Source organism: Falco rusticolus, chromosome 2 (assembly GCF_015220075.1).
Source record: "Falco rusticolus isolate bFalRus1 chromosome 2, bFalRus1.pri, whole genome shotgun sequence".
Taxonomy (NCBI): Eukaryota; Metazoa; Chordata; class Aves; order Falconiformes; family Falconidae; genus Falco; species Falco rusticolus.
In genome coordinates this window covers 12,193,297-12,217,052 of record NC_051188.1, presented here as the reverse complement: position 1 = coordinate 12,217,052, position 23,756 = coordinate 12,193,297, and the positions used below count along the sequence as shown (strand labels likewise).

Sequence of the window (23,756 nt, the reverse complement as noted above, 5' to 3'; positions counted from 1 at the left end):
GCCACAAAATTTCCCGTTACAGGTTTTTAAAACTAGGTTAAACAACCACGTTGCAGACTGTGAGATGGACACAGCTATATACCAACAGTCCCTGCTCAGTCCATTGGTGCGGTGGGGAGGAGCTGCCTTACCTATGCTGTGTAATGTGGTAGCTCCAGACTGCCCTTGAGGCCATAACTTGGGTCTGGCAGCTGGATTTGATAAAACTTTTGGGCCGGGTCAGAAAGGTAAATCCTGTCTTCACCGACTGTTATATCCCACTAGCATGATACCACAGAGAAGTTCACTAACCCTGGTGGTGAGACCCAGCAGGGAACGGCAAGCAAAATCCAGCCTTAAGAACATATCCAGTCCTTATTATTTCCCAATACTTTCCGTGGTGAAGAGAGCTGCCCGCTTGCAGCAAGGCCATCTTACCTCTCTGTTGCAGCTGTGGCTGCAGCGTTCATGGCAAAGTGCCTGATCGTACTCTCCTCCAGGTACTTCTGCTCCCACTTGGTCATGTCAGCTTCCAGGGCCAGGATCCTCTCCTCCTTCTCCCGCACTAGCTCCATCAGGGCTGGGGCATTGTGCTCCGGGAGGCTGCTTGCCTGGTAGCTGCCCTGCCTCTGCCAGTGGGAACAGTGACAGATACACACCCTCTGCCAAGAACGAGGAGCTACTGACCCTTTTTCCCCCACTTCTCTAGAGCATGCAAAGACATCACCATGTCTTTTGGCAGGGGCAGCTGGAAACCCCGGGCTAAACCCCTTAGTTTGCAAGAGGACGGGCAGGTTGACCATTTGCGCAACCCCAGCACACGCTTCTCCATACCATGCAGACAGAAGTAGGGATCTGGCTGTTCTCTGGATAGGCAGGGATTTCATGGGATACCCCAAGCCAAGGGAAAAGATAGGGAAAAAATCTGCTGGGAAAAAGAAGCAATGAAGCTTAAAAGAAGTATCTTCTTGCTGGGACTTCATTGTATTGCTGGGCAGTGCTCAGTCTGGACAGGCAGTTATTACTAGAATGTTCATACGTAAAAGCAGAAAAAAAAGCCACATGTAACCTAGCTACATGTAACCTATTTAAGGCAGCAGCTGGGAAAGTACCCCAGACATGGATTTACACCTGCCTCTTCTTGCACATTAGCTCTCATGTGCCCTCAGAAGATATTTTCTGTGGTGCAGGAGGTAACTTTCTGAATGGAGGGGCAGAGGAACTCCAGGCACTGCAGTGTGGTTCCATCGGATGCTGACAAGCAGCAGTGGGTGTGCAACACTTTCCACCTACGATGCAAGGAAAGCAGTTACTCAGGCAGGAGTTATCCCACCTAGTCTTGGGCAATTAATTAATGTATCTAAGTAGTGTGGGTAGCCGCCCCAGGCTCCTCTCACTGCTGGTGGAGAGCTGAGGAGGATGGAGATCCAGTCCCTGGCTCAGCAGAGGTTGGGTGGGATGAGTGCACACTGAGGGGAGAGGCACAAAGTTCCAGAAGTAAATGTTTTTTCAATAAAAAATGCAAGAGATTTGTTATACTCCATAGTGCACAGTATTGTGTTAAAGGGGAAACCCTATCTCAGGAGCACCAGCTTCTTATCTGTGTTACACCACAAACTTCCACCAGCAAAGCTGTACCATCACACTACTGCAAGGGCTGCAGCAACTGTTTCCATTTGCCAGACCACATTTCCTCCTTCTAGACACTTGTCTCCTGCTTGTGGGAAAATAGAGATATCAGGAGAGGGCTGCAGCCTTTGCCTTTGGTGCAGTAACAACGTGTCTGGAAACTGCTTTCTGGAAATGCAACATGGAGCAGCCCTTAGGAGCAACAGCTGCGACTCTGCTCCTGCAAAAATATTGTCAAATTTCCAGCAGGAAGGTAATATTTTAGAAGCACAGTCCTGGCCTGTAAATGGCATCTTGGGCTGTCACAGGTACCTGTTGTCTTCCGAGTCAAAACCTCTGCCATCCCTGCACATTGAGCCTGCAATGCTAAGTCAAAGGGATATTTTTTTGGTCCTTGCTCATGCGTCAGTGATAATGAAGACTTGCTGTTTGGGCTCAGTTACCAGCAAGCCAGGAACAGAAGAGATTCTGGCTCACTGTCTCCTTGTGTGCTGCATCTCCTCTGCTGACTCCAGTAAAAAGGAGAAAAAAAGCTCTTTTTTTCCTCTGTGATGAGAAAACGTTTCAGTAGATATAACTTTGATAACTCAGAGAAAGCAGCTCTGAAGTAAAAGTTGGGGTATTTTGATGCAACACGATACACTGCAGCATTTGGCTCATAAAACAAAAAGTATAAATAACAATAGTAAAAAATACCTCAACGTCTCCTCTCTGATAGGTGAGACTTGAAGTTAGAGTATCTCTCTTCTTAAAACTTACTAGAGGAAACTGGTGCAGGCATTTAAGAACTACTGCAATCCAAAATCTAATCGCTAATTATAGTGAAAAAAAAAATTAAAATGAAGCAACCTAAGTTACTAAGGAAACTAAGGAATTTTCTGCCAAAATGAGCAGATGTAGCCTGAACTCCCAAGACAAAGACTTCAGTGACAGTCCATCCCAGTTAATATATTGATTTGTCCCTATATTCCAGTCCAGAAAACCTTTCCTAGTTCTAGTTTTATCTTCACTTGAATTTTCATTGTACTTTTCTCAAACGTTCTTCCATTTACACCAGCATCACCATATCATACTCCATGTAACTTCTTTGTTAAATTGGAGGAGAGCAGGCTAAGGGGCAACTGAGAAAAGCTACTAGAAGAACACAGGAACAGCAAATCCATGGTGGACAGGGCAAGAAAGACTTAACACACTTGGCAAGGAAGAGCCAAGATGGACGGGAAGGGTTTCCAGGGAACAGTAGTGACAGCAATGCCATGGGATGGGTGCTGGGGGTCCTGCCCTGCCCTGGGGCTGCCAGCAAGAAGGGGATGGGATGCTCTCAGGTCTGGCCACTTCATGACTCAGCAAACCGCTGATATGCCTCTATAGCAATTTCCTAATCAAACCCTGCCAACAGCATCAGCCCTTTGCTTTCCGGCAGCACAAGCTCTGTGCAGCAGCTGCTTTGGTCTCCACTAATGGGTCATAAATAAGGAAGGGTTATTGTAGCAGATGTGGGTGCCGACAGGGATACGAGTGAGCCCTTCAAGAGTTACAAGAGCATCATGCTTTGCCTGTGTTGCTGTTTTCTCCCCAAACAGTGGTTTGATACACATAGTACATCTGCTCGCTCTCCTCTGGAGCCAATGCTCATGTGTTTGGGCCTGGAAATCCTCCCTGTAAACACCTAATGCCCTTTTTTTTTTCCCTTTTCACAGATGACTGCACTTTGGGACTTGGGGATGGAGGAGAAACAACAAACTGCATGAAATACAAGAATAACACTATCCCTCTAAGGACAAAAGGGCTGCCAAAAAACAAGGGGACATACACAGAAATGCAAATCTATACTTTAGCCCATTCTGGAGTGGAATGATATTTAAGTAATTTATTGTCTGAAGATGACACCATTTATCTCCAGATCTGTCATGGGTAGAGGTTTCTGTGAACCATGTACATCAGCTCTGCCCAGAACAAATACGGCCCAAGTTCTTGCTCCTACATCATGCCACCTTGTTTTATCAATGAAAGATCTGCTAAAATCTGCGGGCTAAATCTCATGCCCACATGTACCACACCTTTCCTCTCCTCTTTCAGTGTGAAGCTTGCACAACCTGTGATTGCTGGAGAGAAATCTGCAAGGATGTTTTCCCTTGGCTGGAGTGGGGGCACACAAGGGGACAGAGCCCTGCCTGCCCTGGGGCAGGGCAGCCAGGACCTCCCAGCCCCACAGCAGGTGGGGTTTGGCTGTGTCCTGCAGCCCCACTGCAGAGCTTCCCTGTCCTCTGCTGAAGATTAGAATCATGGAACGGTTTGGGTTGGAAGGGGCCTTCAAAGACCATCTAAGTCCAACTTCCCTGTCATAGGCAGGGACATCTTCCACTAGATCAGGTGGCTCAAAGCCCCATCCAGCCTGGCCTCGAACACTTCCAATGACAGGGGCATCCACAACCCCATCTAAGGGGAACCTAAAAGTAATGTGGCACCTGGCAGGGCTGTGAGCAACTGTTCCTCTTTAAAAGCAATGGCAAAGGTCCCATGCTAGGGGCCTGCACAGACCACCCCATCCTCACCTGCTGCATCCGCAGCGAGTCCAGCTCTCGCTCCAGGCGCGTGCGCAGCCGCCGCTCCATCTGCTCCCTCTTCTCGCAGGCCACCTGCAGCTGTGTCAGTGCCTGCTGCAGCTTCTCCACCTTCTCCACATAGGCCTGCTTCCTGCGCAGCTGTGGGAGACAAGGGGTCAGGTCACCCCTGCCCTGGGCCGCCAGGACCCCTGCATACTTGCAGGCATGTGCTGGGCTTGAGCATGGCTTTGGCCGTTTGCTTCAGAGAGTTTCTCCAGGGGAAGGATGGTGCCCCTCTGATGGGCAGGGAAAGGGCAGCAGGCATCACTGGGACAGCTCTACCCCTTTCAGAGGGAACACTGCCCAGATCTTCCACCCACTGGGGATCTGCCAGCCATGAATCCCCCCGGCCATTTCTAGGCAAGAGCTGTCACGTTGGTGGATACTCTTTTAGGCAAGCTCACAGGCTGGCCTCAGCGAAGAGGAATCCTGGTGGGTTTTATCATCTGGTGACACTCGGCACACTGTCTGCGCCCAAAGAGAGCCTCTCTTTTCAAACCTGTGAATCTCTTCAATGCAGGTGGAACAAGTGGAGTGGCAGCAGCCAGAAGTGCTCCATCTGCTCTATCGTGCTCACAGGCTTGGCCATGCTGATGTATAGATGTGCTGGCAGCTAAAGCCAGGCCCTCCTTATATAGATAATGAGATTACTGAAAGGCTAAACATGACACAAGGATTTTGCAATACAGGGTTTTATGGCCACAGATTGCTCAAGCAGCATACTCCAAAAGGAATTTGCAAATGGACTGCAGACATTCAGGGTGCTTAGTGGCTATCCCCACTTCTGGCCTCCTACCATGCCACCAGGCACTCAGTGACACCACAGGGTATCATAACTGGGGCTCACAGCAGGAGCTGGCATGTTTGAGAGGCCCTGGGGAGAGAAGGCTGCAGACACCAGACACACTGGGCATCTGCTGCCCTGGGCACTGGGATGGGCAGCAAAGCCTGCGCTGATACCCGACCCCCTGCCAAAACCTGGCACAGAGAATAGGTGAGTTCACAGGGGCCAGGCACACCTGGGTGTCCGTGAGCCATCCTTGTCCCCAGGGAGTGTGGACACTGACCTGAAAACTTGCCCAAGGGGCTGCGGCAGCAGGGGCTGCCTGCTCACCTCATGGGCTGCAGTCCCAACCTCAGGAAACCCAGTTCTCTTCTCCCCCAGCCTTCTGTCATGCATTTTCTCTTCACAAGCATGAATGAATTTACCTTTCTAAAGGTATTTGCCTTGTCGCAGAGAAAGCAACAGTGCACACAAACTGAAGCCGCAAATCCAAAAAGACCTCGACAAACCCCAAAGGACCCCAAAACACTCTCAATTGAACCACCTGACTTGGAAAGGGAAGATGAATGGGTCTGAATGCTGGATCATGCAGGCTTTGCCAAGCCTCAGAGCTGGGGGTTAATGGGGCATGCTCAAGGTCATTGCCATGATCACTAAGATCCTCTTTAGGACTTTTAGTCTCCCTCCTTTATTTGTACACTTGTTTGAGACCTCGGGTTTTTCAGAAGCAAAACAGGAGGCAGAAAAACACATCAACCCCGGTTGACACTGGGGAATGAGATAAGTAAGAGAAGCTAGAAAAATGCTGTGAACTGGCAAGGCCAGGGCCAAAACGATATCCTAGTGCCTACCTCTGTGGGTTATGATATAGAACCCATAGCTACAAAATATCTGTGTCTAAATATCAAGGGGATGTAGTGAGAAGTTTGCTGCCTTGTTCCTGGGCATGTGGACCAAATAAACACCAGTGCGGAGTACCCCCTGCTCTGTGGGGCTCCCCTCCACCCCAGGTCCTCTGCTTAGCCCAGGACTCACACGATGCAAAGCAGCTGTGATTTTTTTTTCACTTATACAGCGCTGGACTCACCCAGATCCCCTCCTGCTGATTACAACGATAATAAACCAACTTTTTTCTTGAAATTGTTCTTCTGCCACCCTAAATCCATCCATGTCACACGTGCAGTGAAATACATGCTTGTTCGCAGCAAAAGAAAAGCTTGGCCTACACAAACATTCCCAGCCAGAGCCAACAACTGGCAGCGTGACCTCCCCAGCCCTGCTGTAATCCAGGCTAATGCTTATGGCTCCCAGGGCTTTCCATGAAAATTAATGAGATTATAATCCCTGCTAGTCTCTGGCAGCAGCATGAAGACTGAATTCCTTGGAAGCTCACAACTCGGCAGAACAGACGCAGCAGTGGCTTCTTGCTGGATGTGCTATTTTGGCAGTAGGAGGGTGCCTGTGCCACCTCCCAGCTGCACCAGCGTGGATCGGAGTGGGGAAGGGGGCTCCCCCAGGGTCCCTCCTTGGCAGCAGCCCTCACCTGCTCCCCCACATCCTCCCAGATGCTAGAGGGTCCATCTGCACCACAGCAGCCAGAATTTTGCTTTGCAGCAGCCCTCTAAGCCCCAGGGTTCACATGCTCATGCATGAGTGCACCTCTGCCTGCGTGGCTGAGGTGATGCACACGCGTCCACCGCCTTAGAAAACCACTTTGTTGGAGTTATGCCACAAGACAGTTCCCACATTCATAAATTTGTAATTGAATCTTGAGCCAATTCTGACTTTTCTATCCTGCCTGTAGATTCATAAGCAAAAAATACACCCATACATTTAAAAAACTGAGTACAAAATGTTTTTTTTTAAATTAATGGGCATTGCATCCATACAGGAGGGGAACTGCAATCAGAAATACATGATACTGAGCTCCGCTACCTCACAGACACACAAACTCAAATAAAAGAAAGCTGGATGGCACCTGGAGAGGTACCAGTGTATCCTTTCACTGCAAGGTAGCATCAGCTCTACCTGGCACATGTCTATATAATCTGTGTACAAAACCCTCCAGGAGTAGGGACTCCACAACCTCCCCCTGCAAACTACTTCACGGCTTATTTTCCTTTACTGCCAGAAAACTTTTACCCTAATGCCTAATCTGGCTTTCTCTTATGCAATTTAAGCAAATTACTTCTTATTCTGTTTCCAAATTGTGATCTATTAGAGCAAGAAACATTTAATGAAACAATTCATATATTTACAAGATCAGCAAACTTGCCTGGACACTGTCGAGGGCTTAGGAAAATAAAGATGAAGAAGACCTAAGGCTAAAAGGGGGTGATCCATGCAAATAAGTCTGAGTAAAGATGAGTGGGTCTTGGAAAAATATCTGCACTAGGAACATAACTCCAGTTTGAGAAACAGACTATCATTCTGTTGATACGAGGTTTGAGTTAAAGACTAAGAGATGGAGAATCCACTATCACCCTAAGTAGGTTGTTTCATTGTTAATTACTATATTTCTGGCCTGATTTGCTCAGCTTTAGCCCCCAAACACTGCATCTCATTATTTCTTCTTACATTAAAGAGCAATGTTTAATCTGGGTGATTAAGCAACCCCTTCTTCATGTTCATGTGCACCGTCTGGAGCTCAGCCACCTCTTCACTTCATTTGTTCACAGCAAACAGCAGCTTCTGGGCCCCAAATAAATTCTACAGCTGTTTTCTGAACCCTCTTTGATTATTCAGTCTTCTATCCAAAGCATGGACCAGACACATGATTCCAGCAGCAGTCTCCTAAACGACATGTGGTGATAATACCACCTACATTTTTTGAATTAAATCCTTCTACCAGCAGGCACTCAGGATAATGTAGATTTACATAGTACACTATCTTATGTTAATTTAACTTAGTAGCTACTGCTTATTTCTCAAGCATCAATTTAAAAAGCTGTTAAACTTAATTACATTCTGGTGGTAGGTGAAATCTGGGTGGATTTACAAAGCAGTGCATGAGGTAGAGTTCTGTTAATAATAATAGCCGTTTTCATTTCAGTGATTTTGTGTGTCCTTCAATATATTTTAAATTACAGTAAAAATCCCTAGTTTAAGATGAAGGTTCTAAACTTCAACAGTATCTGCTGCATATGTGTCAAACTGAGCTCCAGAAACACTGGAGACTATTGAAAAGGTGCTTTGATTTAGTGATGAAAACAGGCCAAAAGCAAGAGAAAGGAGCTTGGGCACACGCCAGCAGTCACAGATTAACTGCACTTCACCCAAACTGCATGACACCACCTTGAACAATTAAAACACAGCTGCCGGGATAAAATTCATTCAAACTCCCCCCAGAATGCAAAAGCAGTTAAACACTACCAGGTCAACATGGGTTTGCTCAGGTTGAGGGTTCTGACAGACAAACTCTGACAAATACTGTTGTATCACCTTCACACATTGTCACCTCTGAGATCCACCATGCCCTGGCCAAGACATTACCACCTCCATAACATCTGCCATGCCCCAGGCAGGAGGTTAGCAGCTCTCTAAAGGGGAACATTTGCCCTCTCCTCAGCTCCACCAGTCCCACAGTCCACGACCCCTAGCTCTGATGCTCAGCAGAGATACAATTCTGTTGGATGACTAGACCAGAAACTGGCAACTGAAAAGCTCTTAGAGATACAGCCCTAAGGCTGCAAACGTGTTCGCTACAAACCAGCAGGCACAGGGTAGCTTCTTATACCACCTGCCTGGCAATCTGTGTTTATGCTTCTGCTGCCTTCCCCAGTGGGTGTTCAGCACGTCAATGTTACCTGCCAATACCACAGCAACAGTTTGTGGAGCAGCCAGGAGCTAAACGTATTTCTTCCCATCTCCTGCCTGACACTGCGACTGTAGGAGCAGGTGTTGCCACCTAAAACATTCTTTTATTCAGCCACTTTGTAATGAAATGCAAATAGAAGACCTCTGGTTGCCTTTAAGGCAAACAGCATCAAATGAATTATGTACAGATTAAACAGATTAAAGGTATGCTAGCTCCTGCAGCTACCCCGAAGGGACTGCCCCAAATACACTGGGACAGTAAGCAGGCTTTAGTCTAACTAACAAAGGAGCAGTTAAACTTAATGTGATCCTCTTATTGCTGCTGAGTGTATCCGCTGGAGGGAATGGAGTTTCTAGAATGTTTCTAAATAGAAAGTCAGGAACAATAAAGCAATGCCTTCAGCATTTACATACAGTACCTTAAATCTTCCCGACTTTTAAGGTAACCATTACTTAGCCTAACAGGGATCTGTCATGCTGGATACCCTGACAAAAAACTTTTAAATAGCACTGACGTCAATTCACCCTTCATCTTTTCAAGACAATGAACTGCACGTAAGTTACTTGCAGGTATTTGAGAAAAGACCTTCCCTGCTTCTCACAAGACCCCTTGCATCCATGCACCCAGCAGGTTCCTGTGGATTCATCCCCAGGCTGACCCTGGAGGGGGTGCAGGTGGGAAATGAGGCGCTGAAGGGGAACAGACCTGCCCAAGATCATGCCAGCAGTCTATGCCAGAGCATGAACCCCTACCAAGCCTGCTAGGGTAGAGGCTCACCAATGATCTGGCCACTCAGATACTGAAGATTAAGTTTCTTTTATTCCACATAAAACATCCTCCCTCTTTGTTGGTCCCATGGACAGAGATTTTAGGGCCAAAAAGGCCTGTTTTGGCAGTCTTGCCTGATCTGCCAAAATACATAGGCTTTCAATTAGTCATTAAATCCACACCTCCTGATTGAAGGTCCTTAAGGAACACAATAAACTGAGACTTAAAGACCTCCAGTAACAGAGAATTGACAACATCACTCTTAGTTATACTTAAAACTGAGCATTATTTGCATGTTGAGTTCATTTAGCTTCAGCTTTCAAGTACTACATGTTGTTCTGTATTTGTCTGTCAGTTTGAAGAGTCCTCTGTTCCTGGGATTTCTCTTCCGATCTGAATACTTATTTTCACTATCAGGCTTATAGGATCATTGCTTAAATACCTCTTGGGAGATTAGCACAGATGGCACTTCTTGGGTCTCATGGTAAGATGGGTTTTCTTCAACACTCAAATGAAACCTGCAGCTCTTAGTACCTCTAAATCATGGACAGTCTGCTTCCAGCCAGATCAGCCCGATCTTTTAAGACCACTGTTTAGATGTGAAGTTACTGAGCCCTGCACTGCTGTTCACATCTCAAAAGCCTCCTGGCATTCTTTGGGGAGAAATGGAATACACCAACATCACACATTTGTACCACAGTCCCAAGTCAGTGAGTAGTCAGCTTTTTATTCGATATTTCTGTTAAGACTTACCATTACCTCAGCCACCAGCTAGTTGAGTTTGTTGTTGTTCCTGGTTACGTGTTGGAAGCTCTGCTCTGAAAACAACTGTGGTCTCCTTTGCTTGCTAGTTTGGCTCAGTATTGTATAACTACACATTTTCTCTCTGAGATGGCCAGTGCAAGGGGAGCAGGAAGATCTGCCACATCATGGCTAGAAGAGATTTGGGACTTGGAGAGAGAAAGCGTTAACTACAAGCCACCACTATCCTCAGAGCACAGAATGTTGCCCGTGCCTCACCTCCTCTTCCAGTTTGATGACCTTGGCTTGCGCATTGTTTAGGGCCTGGTCGAGGATCTCAATGTGCCTCCGCTGGTCTTCATTGGCAGAGCGCACAGCTGCCAGCTCCATCTCCAGCTTCTCCTTCTCCTTCAAGTGCTCTTTGTCTGGAAGAAAGACAAGAACAAGAGCCACTCCAGGAGGACAGCTCACAGGCCCTGTGCCACACACCAGAGGTAAGCTGCCATCTCCCTAGAAAAGCAGAAATTATGTGAAGCAGCAGTGATTAGGGCCATTACAACACAGTGCCGAGACACAGTGGGCAACAAGTCCGTACTGCCAAGGCTCAGCCCCTCAGTGGCCAGCCTTACGCAAGCACCACCAGCAGAGACAAGTGGCAACTTGGGCTGCATCTGCACTAGCAGAGCTTGTGGACCTGAGCACTGCCTCATAATTGTCCATTCTGCTGAACTCAATGTTCTCCATGCAAAATTTTGGCTTGCACCAGCTACTTCTTTCCCATACAATGCCCAGACCCTGCCTGAAAACAGCTTATGTCAAGGACTCTTTATAGGTGCCAGCTTGGATGCTGCTGCTCTTCTCTAATGGGCAAGAAACCTTAGCCCCATGGATGTGGGCTGTGCTGTGCCTGGTCTGTTCTATTTGCAAGGATGGGGATCATGAGATATAGAACATGTGAAGAAGCCAAATAACGAACACAGATCTGTGCTGGACATCCTGAAAATGGAAACAGGAGAAAGAAATAAGGAAGAATAAGACAGCAGGCATCTAAATGGGCTTTCTCTGGCCATGCAGAGAAAATGAGGTCATGACAGGTATTTCAACTCCTGCAGGGGCCCTGGGTGACTTTCCAGTCCTACACCACCTAAGGGTTCAGCGACCGGTGCTCCCCTCCTGTTAAACACCTTAACACATCAGTAGTGAGACTAAAACATGTAGATAACCTCTGTGCTAAAAAATCATCCGTTCTTTGGATAAGATTTAAAAAACATTAAAAAAAACAGCTGAATTCAGTCAGCTTTACTCACATCTTTTTCTTCGGCAACAAACTGCAGGCCCACCATTGACTGTTCTGGCAAGCTGCCTGGGGAAATGCTTGGCTCCATCTACCTCTGCCCTGACTGTGCTGAGAGCCATTTCAGGGAACATGAGCATCGTGGGCCAAGCACAGGATCACCAGCGCTGGACCACAAACAGTTAATGATTGGAGCAAGCAGGGGATGGAGGTTTTATTCACTGAAATCTGAGATTTCAAAATCTGGTTTTTGTTCTAAATGATGACAAAAATAGAGCTCTTGGAATGCCCCCAGGAAGGAAAATTTCCTCCAAAAATTAATTTGGCACCAATTAAACATTGTTTTGATTTTTGACTTTTTAAATACAGCATTACAGAATTTATTATTTTTTAACTGAGGTGAAAAGTTGCTCCAAAAACACTGAAACACGGAAAATCTGCCCCTAACATGCAGCCCATCCCACCCAAGTGTGACCACTCAAGCTGGAAGCTCTACCATCCACCTTCCCGCAGGGAGGGTCAGGAAACTCCACATGGCCAAAGCCAGCCCATTTCAGACCTGAACTACCCCAGAAGTGCCTTATTCTTCCTTAATTACAGGAGGGATAAGAACAAGTTTAATTTACACACTATCAGTGGATCCCTGCAGCGAGGTGAGATGCATACAAGCTGAGCCACGTGGAACAAGGCACAAGTGCACGAGGTGAGCCCAAACCCACCCAGCTGTCTTCCTATTTATCCTAAACAGAAGAATTCAGCACTTCACAAAAAGAAATCCTGGCAGCACCACTGGCACATTGGCCTCTGCAAAGTCCATGAGCAAAGGCCAGTGAGTGCTGTGCACACCGTGCTACAGACTGCCACCATGAGCCACCTCAGTACGATGTGGCCTTAACCTTCCCATGTCGGTAAGGAATTTTATATTGGACACGCAGGCCTCTTCCTTCAACACAAATACATTTGTTTCAATCAAACTAACCATAAGGAATATTAATCTATTGTACAAAAGTATAAATCTGGGCAAACTATCAAGCAGCTAATTTTATTAGAGGGTGAAGAAGCTGGAAGATGAACGCTATTTAAGCCCTGTGGCACTCTACCACCTCATGCTGGGACCATGCTTGATCTGCTCCGGATTTGAAACCCATGTTTCATGTTACACTTCAGGACAGCACATATAGGAAAACAGGATTTGGGATCTTCACATTCAACTTTCATCCCAGGAATTCAAAGCAGTCAGCCTGCCCTGCTGCATTGTGTTTTCTACCCACCCCCTCCAATGGAGGACAAGATTATGCTGAACCCACCAGAAAGCTGGCAAGAAAAATTTACTTAACAGCTCTCAACACTTGTCTACACCAGCTTCTCCCTGCAAAATGCTGGAGACGCATTTTAAAAGTACTTTCCTATATTGCATTAATTCTTAGTAAAGAAGGACTTTGTTTAATATACTGTAAATTCTCTTCAAGTACATACAAGGTATCCTTCAAGTCAAAAAATACTGTTTCACTGTGCTACCCTTGCATACATGTGCCCAGACAGATGTTTTTTCCCTAACAGACTCCAGCTAATAACTGTATCTATCTTCTGGTAGGTCACTGCCACATCCCATTATGAATAGTTCCCAAAAGGCTTCTCTGCTGCAATTTACAGTTGTAATCTCACAGCTTCCTATCCATTGCCTCTGACTGTTGTACTTCAACAACACTGAGGACATTACACCCATACTCTGGCTGGGTAGAAGAAAGAGGAGATGAGGCAAAGAGCCTGCTTCAGTGCTTCACAAGCAGGCTTTTTGAGTTGTCAGGCTGGGTAGGTACACCAAGAGTAGACCAGTCTTGACTCTGCTTTGAAGCAGAAACATTAGGCAGAAAGATACACTCAATCTGTGCCACCTCTTCCCTACACTCACATGGGACCCCCAGCTTTTCACACATTATACCTAAGCATCAACTTATCTGACCAATTTAACGACCATCTCAATACATTGCAAGCTGCTTTTCTCCTTGCTGTGATATTGTGGAGTAGTAACATGGACATACTTCAAAGACATTCCTTGTTCCTACAGAATGACCATAGCTGACAGAAGAAAATATATCCCGTTACGGCAGTGAGAGCCTTATTTGGCTGCAGGAGACTTGCTGAAAACAAGATTGGCTCCTGTACCACATCCCTTGTGGCATTTCCAACAACTTCTCTTACACAGGTTTGCACTTCCCAATGGTGGCTCTTCACTCAGAGCTGCTGATTCCAGATGCTGTCTGGTGACCATGCCTTTCTTGAAACCTGCGGGATTTCCTTAGCCTCTTGTCAGTCTTGCAGCTCTGAACATGGCAAGTGTACGGAGGAGCTCTGTCATCCACTGTCCATGGGCATGGCTGTACGCCACGGCAGCTGCTACAGTTACCCTCGAACCAGCTGATTAACCAGGATGGGGCATCAGAGTCACCTCTTCTGCTCATCCAGCTCAAGATGGGACTTGGCTAATCTAGTGCCCTGATCTTCCCAAAAGGCTGCTGGGGCAGCAAGGCAACGGGCTAAAGAGCGGGATGGGCCCATTATGCCCTGCCACTCCGCCCGGAGTGTCCAGCAGAAGGAATCTAAAATGAGGAAAGGACCTTGTTGCCTGTTCCAAAGACCTTTCAGCAGCTGGTTTCCACCCTGTAAGAATAAGCAGAATGAATAAATAGAGCTCGTTCACTCCATGCAGCCAGCTGGGAGGTTTTCCACAGCTTTACTAAATTCTCTGCACATTAAAAAGGGCCAGGTTGCCAGGTCCAGATACTGACAGTTCCCTCCAGAGGAGCAGCAAAGCAACCATCCATCCATGAGTCCACTCATCCCTCTGGCCAAGCCTTGCTGCAGCCCTCTGCAGCTGTGGTTTGACACCGACTAGGCTGGGCCAAGGCAGGCCTGGAGCAGCAATGCAGAACTGGGAAATGAAGCATTTCTTTCCATGCTCACTGGCAGGTCTCCGTGAGGAAAAAAAAAAAAAAAAAAAAAAAAAGAAAAAAAAAGACAGACACAAACGCCAAAAGAGCTCATTCCAATCTTCTCTTCCAGTTTTGCTCACAAATGGCAAGCACCCGACAGCTCTCCAGAGTCTGGGCCACATCAGCACCAAGAAAAGGCTGAGAAGCTGCAGGAGGTCATGCCTGAGTCTCTGAGTCTGTTTTCTCACGTGGTGATTAAGAGATTCTGCACTGGAATTAATAATTATGGTCAATTGTAACATATTTGACAAATGGTTCAGGGTACAGAGTTTCTCATGGTCACTGACCTAAGCAGGGATGCAGAAAGGTTTGGTGCTCTAATTGTCAGAGGAAGTCACCAAATCTCCATTGAAGCTCATGATGGCCTTCCTTACCCTACAAAGTATCGCAGGCAGCTTAAACTTGGTCTGATTTACATCTTGGGCATTTCCATTTGCATGTCGTGACGTAGAAGTCAGGGGAGAATGTGACCTTCATGTCTTGAAAACTGATATCAGATTTCCCACGCTACTTTCCTTCAGAGGGTAAGGGGAAGTCAAGCAAAACAGACTCGTTTTTCTATACAACACTGTTTCTTCAGGATGCTGCTCCCTGTGCAGGTGCCCTTGGCTCTGGGTACATGGGGGAAGCAGCTCCCCAACCTCCCTGCGTGTAGCTGATGGCTGTGAAATGAGGTCTCTTTCACTCACTCCTCACTTCTGCCTCTGCCCTGATTACTTCCTGTCTTAACATTGAATGGTTCTTCGTCTGCCCAAGACCCCATTCTCAGAAACACCTATTGCAGGCATTTTCTTTGGCTGGATTAATTTGATGGGAATATTTCTTTGCCTGGGATATTAAGGACAGATATATAGATATACACAAAAGTATGTGGCACATCCACTGAATACTCCCATGAAGCGTGAGGGTCTATCAACATACGGTCAAAACTATCCACACTAATGGGTGCAGAGCCACAGGGATGGGCACAGACCCCAATCTGCCTCAGACACTTGAAAAAACAGCCCCTTGGAGGAACCTCTGCTCTGACAAGGCTGCCTCTAAGTCCAGAAATCCCAGGAAAACACACAAAATTCTCAGGACTTCACCAAAACATTTTTTTCCCATGATGTGCTGCATCATAAACTTTCTCTCTGCCCTAAGCCCTTGAAAATGCCTTCAGTCTTCCTGCCTCTCCCTTTCCACAGCATCTCTCATCCTCCTCCTGCCTGGTTGTTCGCTCACCTATATGGGTCCATACGCCTTCATTGGTCACTGTTTCATGTCTTTCCTTAAAAGAACCTTTTTATCTGACAAAGCATCACATAATTATCATGAAACTAACAGGCTGTGAGTTCTCTCCTACCCCTGATACAACAGTAACATTTTTCTTAGGCACAAATGCCTAGCACTTAATACTTTGAGGCACGCGGCCTGGCATTGCCTATTACTATTACAAAAAATAAAAGTTTTTGTCACCTTTGGTCTTCATCTCAGAGCACATGACCACTCTGCCCTGTTGCACTGCTAATGGGAGAGCTCTGAATGTCCTGCCTTGCCAGACCTATTTTTCAGGGAGTTTTTCCTGTTACTGGAGTTTAACCACAGTATTAATTCTGTGTTTGCAGTACTACCAAGCACAAGTGTTAAAAAAACGTTAACAGTTGTATCTTTCCTTCTTCATCCCATCATGAGACTGGCTTAAAAAAGATAACTTTTAGGAATCTGCTGATGTTGGAGTCTTTTTATGTAATTTGGGTTGGGGGTGTTAAGGGTCATGTTTTCAAGCTGTTTCCCATAAACATAGGAACTAGAAATCTACTTTTGCTTTCCTAATGAAAACTAAGATGTGCATTTACTAATCTGACTTAATAAGCTACTACCCTTATGAAAAAAACAAACATGAGTTTCATGAAAAATTGCAACAGCTGATGGGAGCACATGTAAGTACTATTTTTTCTCATCTTGTAAAAATGACTATTTCAGTCTTAGTAGACAAGTGTACACATGGCAGCTAAAACAAGCTGCACTCCTCCTCTCAGTTTTCTGCCTAAGCATCCCATTAAAAGATGTGAGGAAGGTACAGACCGTGCTTGCAAAACCTCCATGTTGGCAGTGAGGTGCAACGCCAGTCATGGTCTGCCCCTGGATATATAATATCCTTTATATATATATCTATCTATATATATATATGACTCAGCATATAAATGGAGTCAGTAACAGAGGATTTCCAAGCAAAACCTTTTATGGGCTCTCAGAGGGATGTTTTAGGCTGAAACTCTGATACCAAGGTCATTACTGCCTGTGCCCCAGCAGCCCAAAGAACACAACTGAAGAGAACCTGTTTTACACGTGCCCATTTTTCTATTCCTGGAAGCACTCTGCATTACATTAGTAACATTTAGCTCTCTGGCCTAGCCAGGAGACTCTCCAAGCATCCCAACTGTCTTATGTGATAGGATCCGAAAAGCTATATTTGTTCGTAAGCTGTGAACCGATAGCAGCAATATGCTGAGTGCACAGCACAAAGTTTTATTGCTAGATATTTATCAGTAGAAGCACAGAGCATGTTTATGTGCTGGAAAATGACTCAAACTGAGTCCATCCTTGCGGTTTAACTCCCCCTTGTAGCTACCAGTATATGGGAACATTGCCAGGCAATGCCAAGGCTGCCAAGACAGCAGATCCCAGTCTGCAATTTGCACTGTGCAACTTACCCTGTCTGAACTTTTCCCAAGGATGAAAAGACTTACATAGCAATGCTATTTTCTTAACAGATCATCCCCTTGGATTCGCAGCAGTATCTCCACACCCTTGTGGCATCTGCTAATATGGCAAAGCTAACAGAGTCATGGAAAAGGTCATTAGCTTCTCTTCTGGTTTGTGCACACATCCACTAAATTATCAGCAAAGTTGCCACGCTGGCACCATGACTGCTGGTGGGAGCTAGGAGAAGGCCCTCCTGCATTTGGAGCAGCTGGTGGATGTTGCAGGGCTGGTGGTGAGGCACGCTGAGTGGTACTGCTAATGGAGGTGGCTGGTTCTCCACTTAAGGATCTGCAGTTGCAGCTCATCTTCCAAGGAAGCTCTTGGTGCAATAAATGAAACAGAAGGATTAGCTGTACACAGAGGTTAGTTTCAGTGGCATTTAAGCCCACGAGGTACTGCACAGCTCCCAGGTGGTCAAGCCCTTCTGGAAGCATGCTGAAGATGCTCAGGATACAAGAGAAGCCACACGCTGTCACGCAGCAACCAGCTGCTTGGGTCTTGATCTGGATGGTCACATGCAGCCATCAGCACGTGGCAGGGAAATGCTGCAGCACTGTGCCTAGTCATTATGGGAGCCTAAACTTTGTTTGAAATAGATGCTTTTCACAGCATCAGCAGTTGTAAAATCTTTGCCTCTTCAGTCCTTTGTGAAAAGTATGGTCCAGCTCTGCTCTCCACCCTGTTAGTCGAACCATGGCCCTGACAAGTCATCAGAGGTTGCTCTGGGCTTTTCCCAGCCAAGAGAAGAATCTGGCTTCTCTAAAAAGCATGCATCTCTAGAGATGATCCCTGCAAGCAACACTTCACAATGTCAGATAAATATTTATCAAAAATAAGCTAAGTTGTGTTACCATTAACTCCCATTGCCTGGTTCTGGTGCTCAGAGAGAAAAAAAAATGGCCTAAACAATCCAGTCCGCAGCTTAAGTAAGAGTATGTGACGAGCTAGCTGAGTAAAACCAAGCCATAAGGACAACAACAACTAATAGAAATATTCACCTCCACTCCATCACATACATATGTGTACGTATGCGTGTATAAGTATATATATATATATGTAGCTTCAAAACAGATTAGCACAGTACTCACTCTGAGTGACATAAAGGCCCTCTGTTGACTTATCTTCATGTCCATCAAAGTCTCTGCTGGCAAGCTGCCTATTGGCTGTCTCCAGTCGTTCTGCAAAAAACAGGAAATACTTTAAGTATAAATATATGTATATAAAATTTTAGGCCAACCAAGAAAATAAGATGCATGCCAGCAGAGCAGTATAAATAGACTCTCTGAAGGAGGACATTAAAATGGAGGCTGACATATACATAAAAGACGAGGCCCTTTGACCTCTTCCATGAAGCTGTGTCATTCAGATTTACAGAAGCTAGGGGAAAAGCCTCTACCATTAGCAGCCGACATGCTCAGGCAGTTAATCTCTCACACTGTCCAAAATGCACAAGGCATTTGCAATCTGAACTACCCAGCTTTGCAAGGGGATGGGTGCCTTCCTGCAGTGGAGTGCTGCCCTGGTGCAGTGAGACACCCTGGGGGAAGGCAGCCCCCAGCCCAGTGACACCAATCCTTGCTCTGGGAGGAGAGCAGCTTTCTGGAGCCAGAGACAGCCTTTCCTAGGCAGGTCCTGCCTTCAAGTGCCTCCCTCCCCCAAAAAGACCATGTGAGCCTCCTTGCACTATTGCAAAAAGCATGAGCCAGATTGCAGAAGGCACCTCACTGCACAAAGAGCTACCACACTACCCCTATCAGGAACTTGGACAGGTAACAGCTACCCAATATATCCTGCTTTCTCAAAAGGATATACCCTCAGTTTTATGCTTTTAATACAAAAAAGAGATATGCTTTGCTACTTGCTACTGATTTGTGAAGGCACTGAACTTTGAGATTTATGGGTTGCACAGCATTGCTCTATATTGCAACTTGCTCTTCAGCTTGTTAGAGCTGGACAAGACCTTGGAACTGGTGGGCCTGCTGTCAAATCAGTATTTGCAAGCACTAAGCACAAAGGCACCATCTGAAGCTGACTCTCATATTTTGCCAGAAGGTTTCCTTGCCACCAGGAGGGTGACAGCAATTTTGTCTCATGCCAATGAGCAGGGCCTGATTCTCAAGATGTTTACCTATAACACAGGTGAAGCTACTCCTCTAAAGCCTGCTGCTCTGGAGCTTGTGAGAAATGAAACACCATGTCAACCACAGGAAAAAAAAACCCACACAAGCAAGAGTAACATACCACGGAGATCCCTGTTGAAGTCATGAAGTCTCCTAATTTCTCCTTCGAGTTTGTTTCTCATTGCCTTGTCCAGAGACTCCCTTTTAGTGGTGGTCTTGACCAAGCCCTCATAAGCTTCTGAAATCCTCTGAATCTCTATTTCAAACTGAAAGGAGAGAGAGCTCCTGTTAAAGCCGAGCAGGAACATGTTGCATCCCAGTGTTTGCCCAGAGTGTTCTGATGCTGTGTGGGGGTTGGGGCAATGCTCGTGCCAAGTGTCACACCAGCCACCAGCTCTACAATGACCAACCTCCCCAGCAGAGGACAGAGTGAAGCTCTGGCAGTGCTGGAGGTTCCTACAGTTGGAATCCCTGCAAACACCCTGTGGGGTAGCTTGCCATGCCACAATGCCCCCATGACACCTTGCTGGAAGCTCCCAAAAAACCCTGGGGTGGGCTGGACTTGATGTAACTGCTTGGTTGCCTTTCCTCTACAACTGAGGTGGCTTCTTTAACCCCATCCAGCAGGAGTAACGAAGGAAACTGTATTTGTGTGGACCATATTCTTTCCTCGAAAGGGTTGTAAGAGGCAGGACTTACTATTCTGCCAGATCCCTGATCCAAAACTTAGCTCTGAGCTCTGCAGGCCACCAGAAGTGGTTTAGGCTCAGCTCTTGACCTCACGGCAGTTTTAAACTATTGTGGTCTACTCCTTTCCATCCTTGACTGAAGACTGCTCTATACAAGAAGAAACTCTCTGTAACAGACAAAACCAATTGGTTTGGGTTTTCAATTTTCTTAACTTCATCTCCTTAAAATCTGGAAAACTGCAGGCAGGGTATGCAGAGGAAGCCCTTAGCAGTGAACCTGCATCTTAAGACCTGAGCCCAGAAGACTGACAGGAAGATAGTCCTGGGCAAAGTTTTGCTGTTCAGGTCAATCCATCCAGCTCTTCTAATAAGCTAATGTCATGTTGAGTGTTACAGCTTTGCTAAAATCATTGCTGCAGGAATGAATAACACTGATGTGGAAATCTGCTCCTGCATGCCTGGCCCTTGTGTTTGTAGAGAAAAGCTTGATAATGAGCACAGGCTGGAAAACCATGATATATATATATAGCCTCCCACATACCTTTCTAATTCTGGCACCTTTTTAGCCTCTTGAATTGTGGATGGGACAGTTTCATGATTTGTGAAACCAGGGTGCAAGCCCACCTCCACTTGCTTTGGAGGTAGGTCCCTCTCCAGGGGTCATTAAGCTTTAAGTGTAATTTGCCAGCTGCAGCACTTGCAGAATAAAAGCTTCAGGGATTCTGGAGCTGTCACCCTACTGTCTGCGTAGGAACCTGCAGCCAGGCTCCAGCAGCCTGGACCTGCGCTTCTCACAATGCTAGTGCCACTCTGTCTGGATACGGCCCATGGGCAAGCAGCACCTCCAAACCACGCAGCGAGGAAAGCCTGGCAAAAACTCTGGAAACTCGTGTTACCCTCCCCGATTTCTGCTTTCAGCTTGCTCAGGCACAAAACCTGAAACAAGTGTTATGTGCAAAGCCCACAGTGTGGCCGCCATGACAGCAGCAGCTTTGCTGGGTATCACATCACATATCTCACTTGGTGGTGATTTAACAGTTCACAGGCATTTCACACACATACAAGCCACTCCCCTACATGCATAAGATTAAAAGGTACCATATGTAGATTAGTTCTCAGCTGACAGCTCTCCACAGCTCCAAGAAGAGGATGACCTGTTGAACTGGCCATATCCCAAGCTATGACACTCCTTGGATGCACTACAAACTTAGTCAGATTATTCTGGCCTTCCATTCTGTTTTGTTTAAAACAGGAGCTCCAGGAAGCCTCGTTACATTTTCCCTAACCTTACCTAGAAAAGCTGGTCCTTCTTCCCCACCTTGCTGATGCATGGCCAGACACCAAGCATATTCCCACCACAAGGACCACACACTCAGAGGAACACTGCATAAATCCAAATCTGTTTGAAATTCAGCCTGAACCTTACAGTGGTTCAAAAAAAAGTCAATTAGTTTTATTTTGCCTCATATGCATGGCAACACAAGCTTGTACAAAGCCTCACCAAAAAGTCTGAACTTTTTTGAGAAAATCACCTTGAGCACTGTGTGCAGTCCTGGGCCCCACAATGTAAGAAGGGTGTGAAGGTGCTTGAACGCATCCAGAGGAGGGCAACAAAGCTGGTGAAAAGGAAAGAATGTCCTATGAGGAGCAGCTAAGGATTTTGGGCTTGTCTAGTTTGGAGAGAAGGAGGCTGAGGGGTGACCTCATTGCTCTCTGCAGCTCCCTGAGGAGGGGAAGAGGAGAGGGATGTGCTGAGATCTTCTCCCTGATATCCAGCGACAGGATACATGGGAATAGTTCAAAGCTGTGTCAGGGGAGTTTAGACTGGACATTTGGAAGCATTTCTTTACCGAGAGGGTGGTCACTCACTGGAACAGGCTTCCTAGAGCGGTGAATGATGCCCCAAGCCTGTCAGTGTTAAGAGGCCTTTAGACAATGTCCTTAACAACATCTTTTAATTTGGTCAGCCCTGAACTGGTCAGGCTTGGACATGATGATTGTTGTAGGTCCCTTCCAACGGAAATATTCTATCCTATTCTACGACTATGACCTACAATCAAAAATCTGTTTCATGTGAATCTTCCACAATCAACATGAATTAGTTACTCCAATAACAGTGTAATTTCAGCTACTTGGTTCTGTTGCAGCTTTTTCCTTAGATCAGTGTGACCTCTGCTAGCAAAAGTTGTCTCTTCCTATAAGTATTTAGAGGCTGCATTCAAGCTACTTTGGATTGCTCTCCTCAACTATTTAAGCAGATTGAGAGTTTCCTTGAAAGGAAGGTTTGGCTTAGCAAAAATAATTTTTAAAGCACTTCCCTCAATCCTTAACTACACAATCCCAACCAGACACCGTGCTCAGCTGGGTGCCCTGACACCTGCAGTTCCTGTGCCTCCTCTCTCCCAGGCGAGCCACTATCTGCAGAAGACGCCTGCTCCAGAGAGCTCGTACCACAGTGAAGCAGATTTGCCAACATGGCAGGGGGGTTCCACAGCCCAATAGTCCTACCCAATGCTGCTGGGCTCTGCTCTGCCCGTTACCTGCTGTTACTTCCCAAAACACATCACCACGCAAGTCTCCTGCAGCCCTGAAGGCAAAGACTTGCTGCAGAAAAAGAATCTCCATCAGCACTGAACAAAATTAAAGGAGCGCAGAAGAACAGCCATAAATTGTGTTGGCACTTCTCAGCAGCTCTGGGTTTTCCTTCCCTTCTTCTACAGAGGGAAAAAAGACAGTTTAGCATCTTCTCTGCCTAGTAGCTCCTAGAGCTGACCCACTCAAACAACCCCCACACACAGCACAGGGAATGGCCAGCCCAGCCTGGCAATTAAACTTCAGCAAGGTAACACTGCCCAACAACAACAACAAAAAACAACAGAGAAGAGAAAATAATGCATTTCTTTTGCAAAAAAAAGCTCAGAATTAAATGCACACAACCCCTGTTCCCCCCAACTCTTTTTAGCTAAGAAAACCAGACAACTTGTCAAAGAGCACAGGGTTTAATGACCACCTTGTACCTCTCTGCAAAAAGTCTGTTCAGACATGACTGAAAATTTGACAACCCCTAGGGCTGGTCTGTTCTTATGAATGTCCAGGGAGCCCTCTGATTTTCTCCAATTTCTTCTCCTATTCTGTAATGAATAAAAGTGATGGGAGGGTGGCCCTAGCTAGAATAAAATTATTATGCACAAGACAGACAAGAACTACTACTCCTCATGACCCTTCGACTTCCAACAAGAGGGAAGAGTTTTCACCCACAGAGTATGTAATTTAACTCACTTTCACGCTTTCAGAGGTGAAGTTCAGCTGAAACTGTGGGAACAGAGAAGGACCTGCCCTGTCCTTGTGTTCAAACACAGGAAAAACAGCATGGGAGGGATACTGTGTGTAAAGGCTTTGGTTCATGACATTTTCCCAAAGAAAGAATGCACTTGAGCATGTGTTTCACTTTAATACTCCGCTTACATTCCCTCAAAGTCAAGGCGACTAGAGTCTACACTCCGTTGACTGAAGTGAGACTTCAGCCCATGCTTGAATACCTTTCTGTTGGTGTCTGATGCAATCGACTTGCGGGGCATCCAAGATAAA

At 46.3% G+C, this 23,756-nt stretch overlaps 1 protein-coding gene across 2 annotated transcripts in view; it reads right to left on the bottom strand.

The window, feature by feature from the left end:
• The window catches only part of AMOTL1 (angiomotin like 1), a 61,725-nt gene that overhangs the window by 8,837 nt on the left and 29,132 nt on the right, over positions 1 to 23,756 (bottom strand). For both annotated transcript variants that reach the window (XM_037377466.1, XM_037377467.1), the window contains 5 exons: positions 19,601 to 19,745; positions 18,448 to 18,537; positions 10,604 to 10,749; positions 4,164 to 4,313; positions 418 to 608 (listed from right to left, as the gene is read on the bottom strand). In XM_037377466.1, the coding sequence (XP_037233363.1) occupies positions 418 to 608; positions 4,164 to 4,313; positions 10,604 to 10,749; positions 18,448 to 18,537; positions 19,601 to 19,745 (722 nt within the window). The remainder of the gene's footprint in view (positions 1 to 417; positions 609 to 4,163; positions 4,314 to 10,603; positions 10,750 to 18,447; positions 18,538 to 19,600; positions 19,746 to 23,756) is intronic.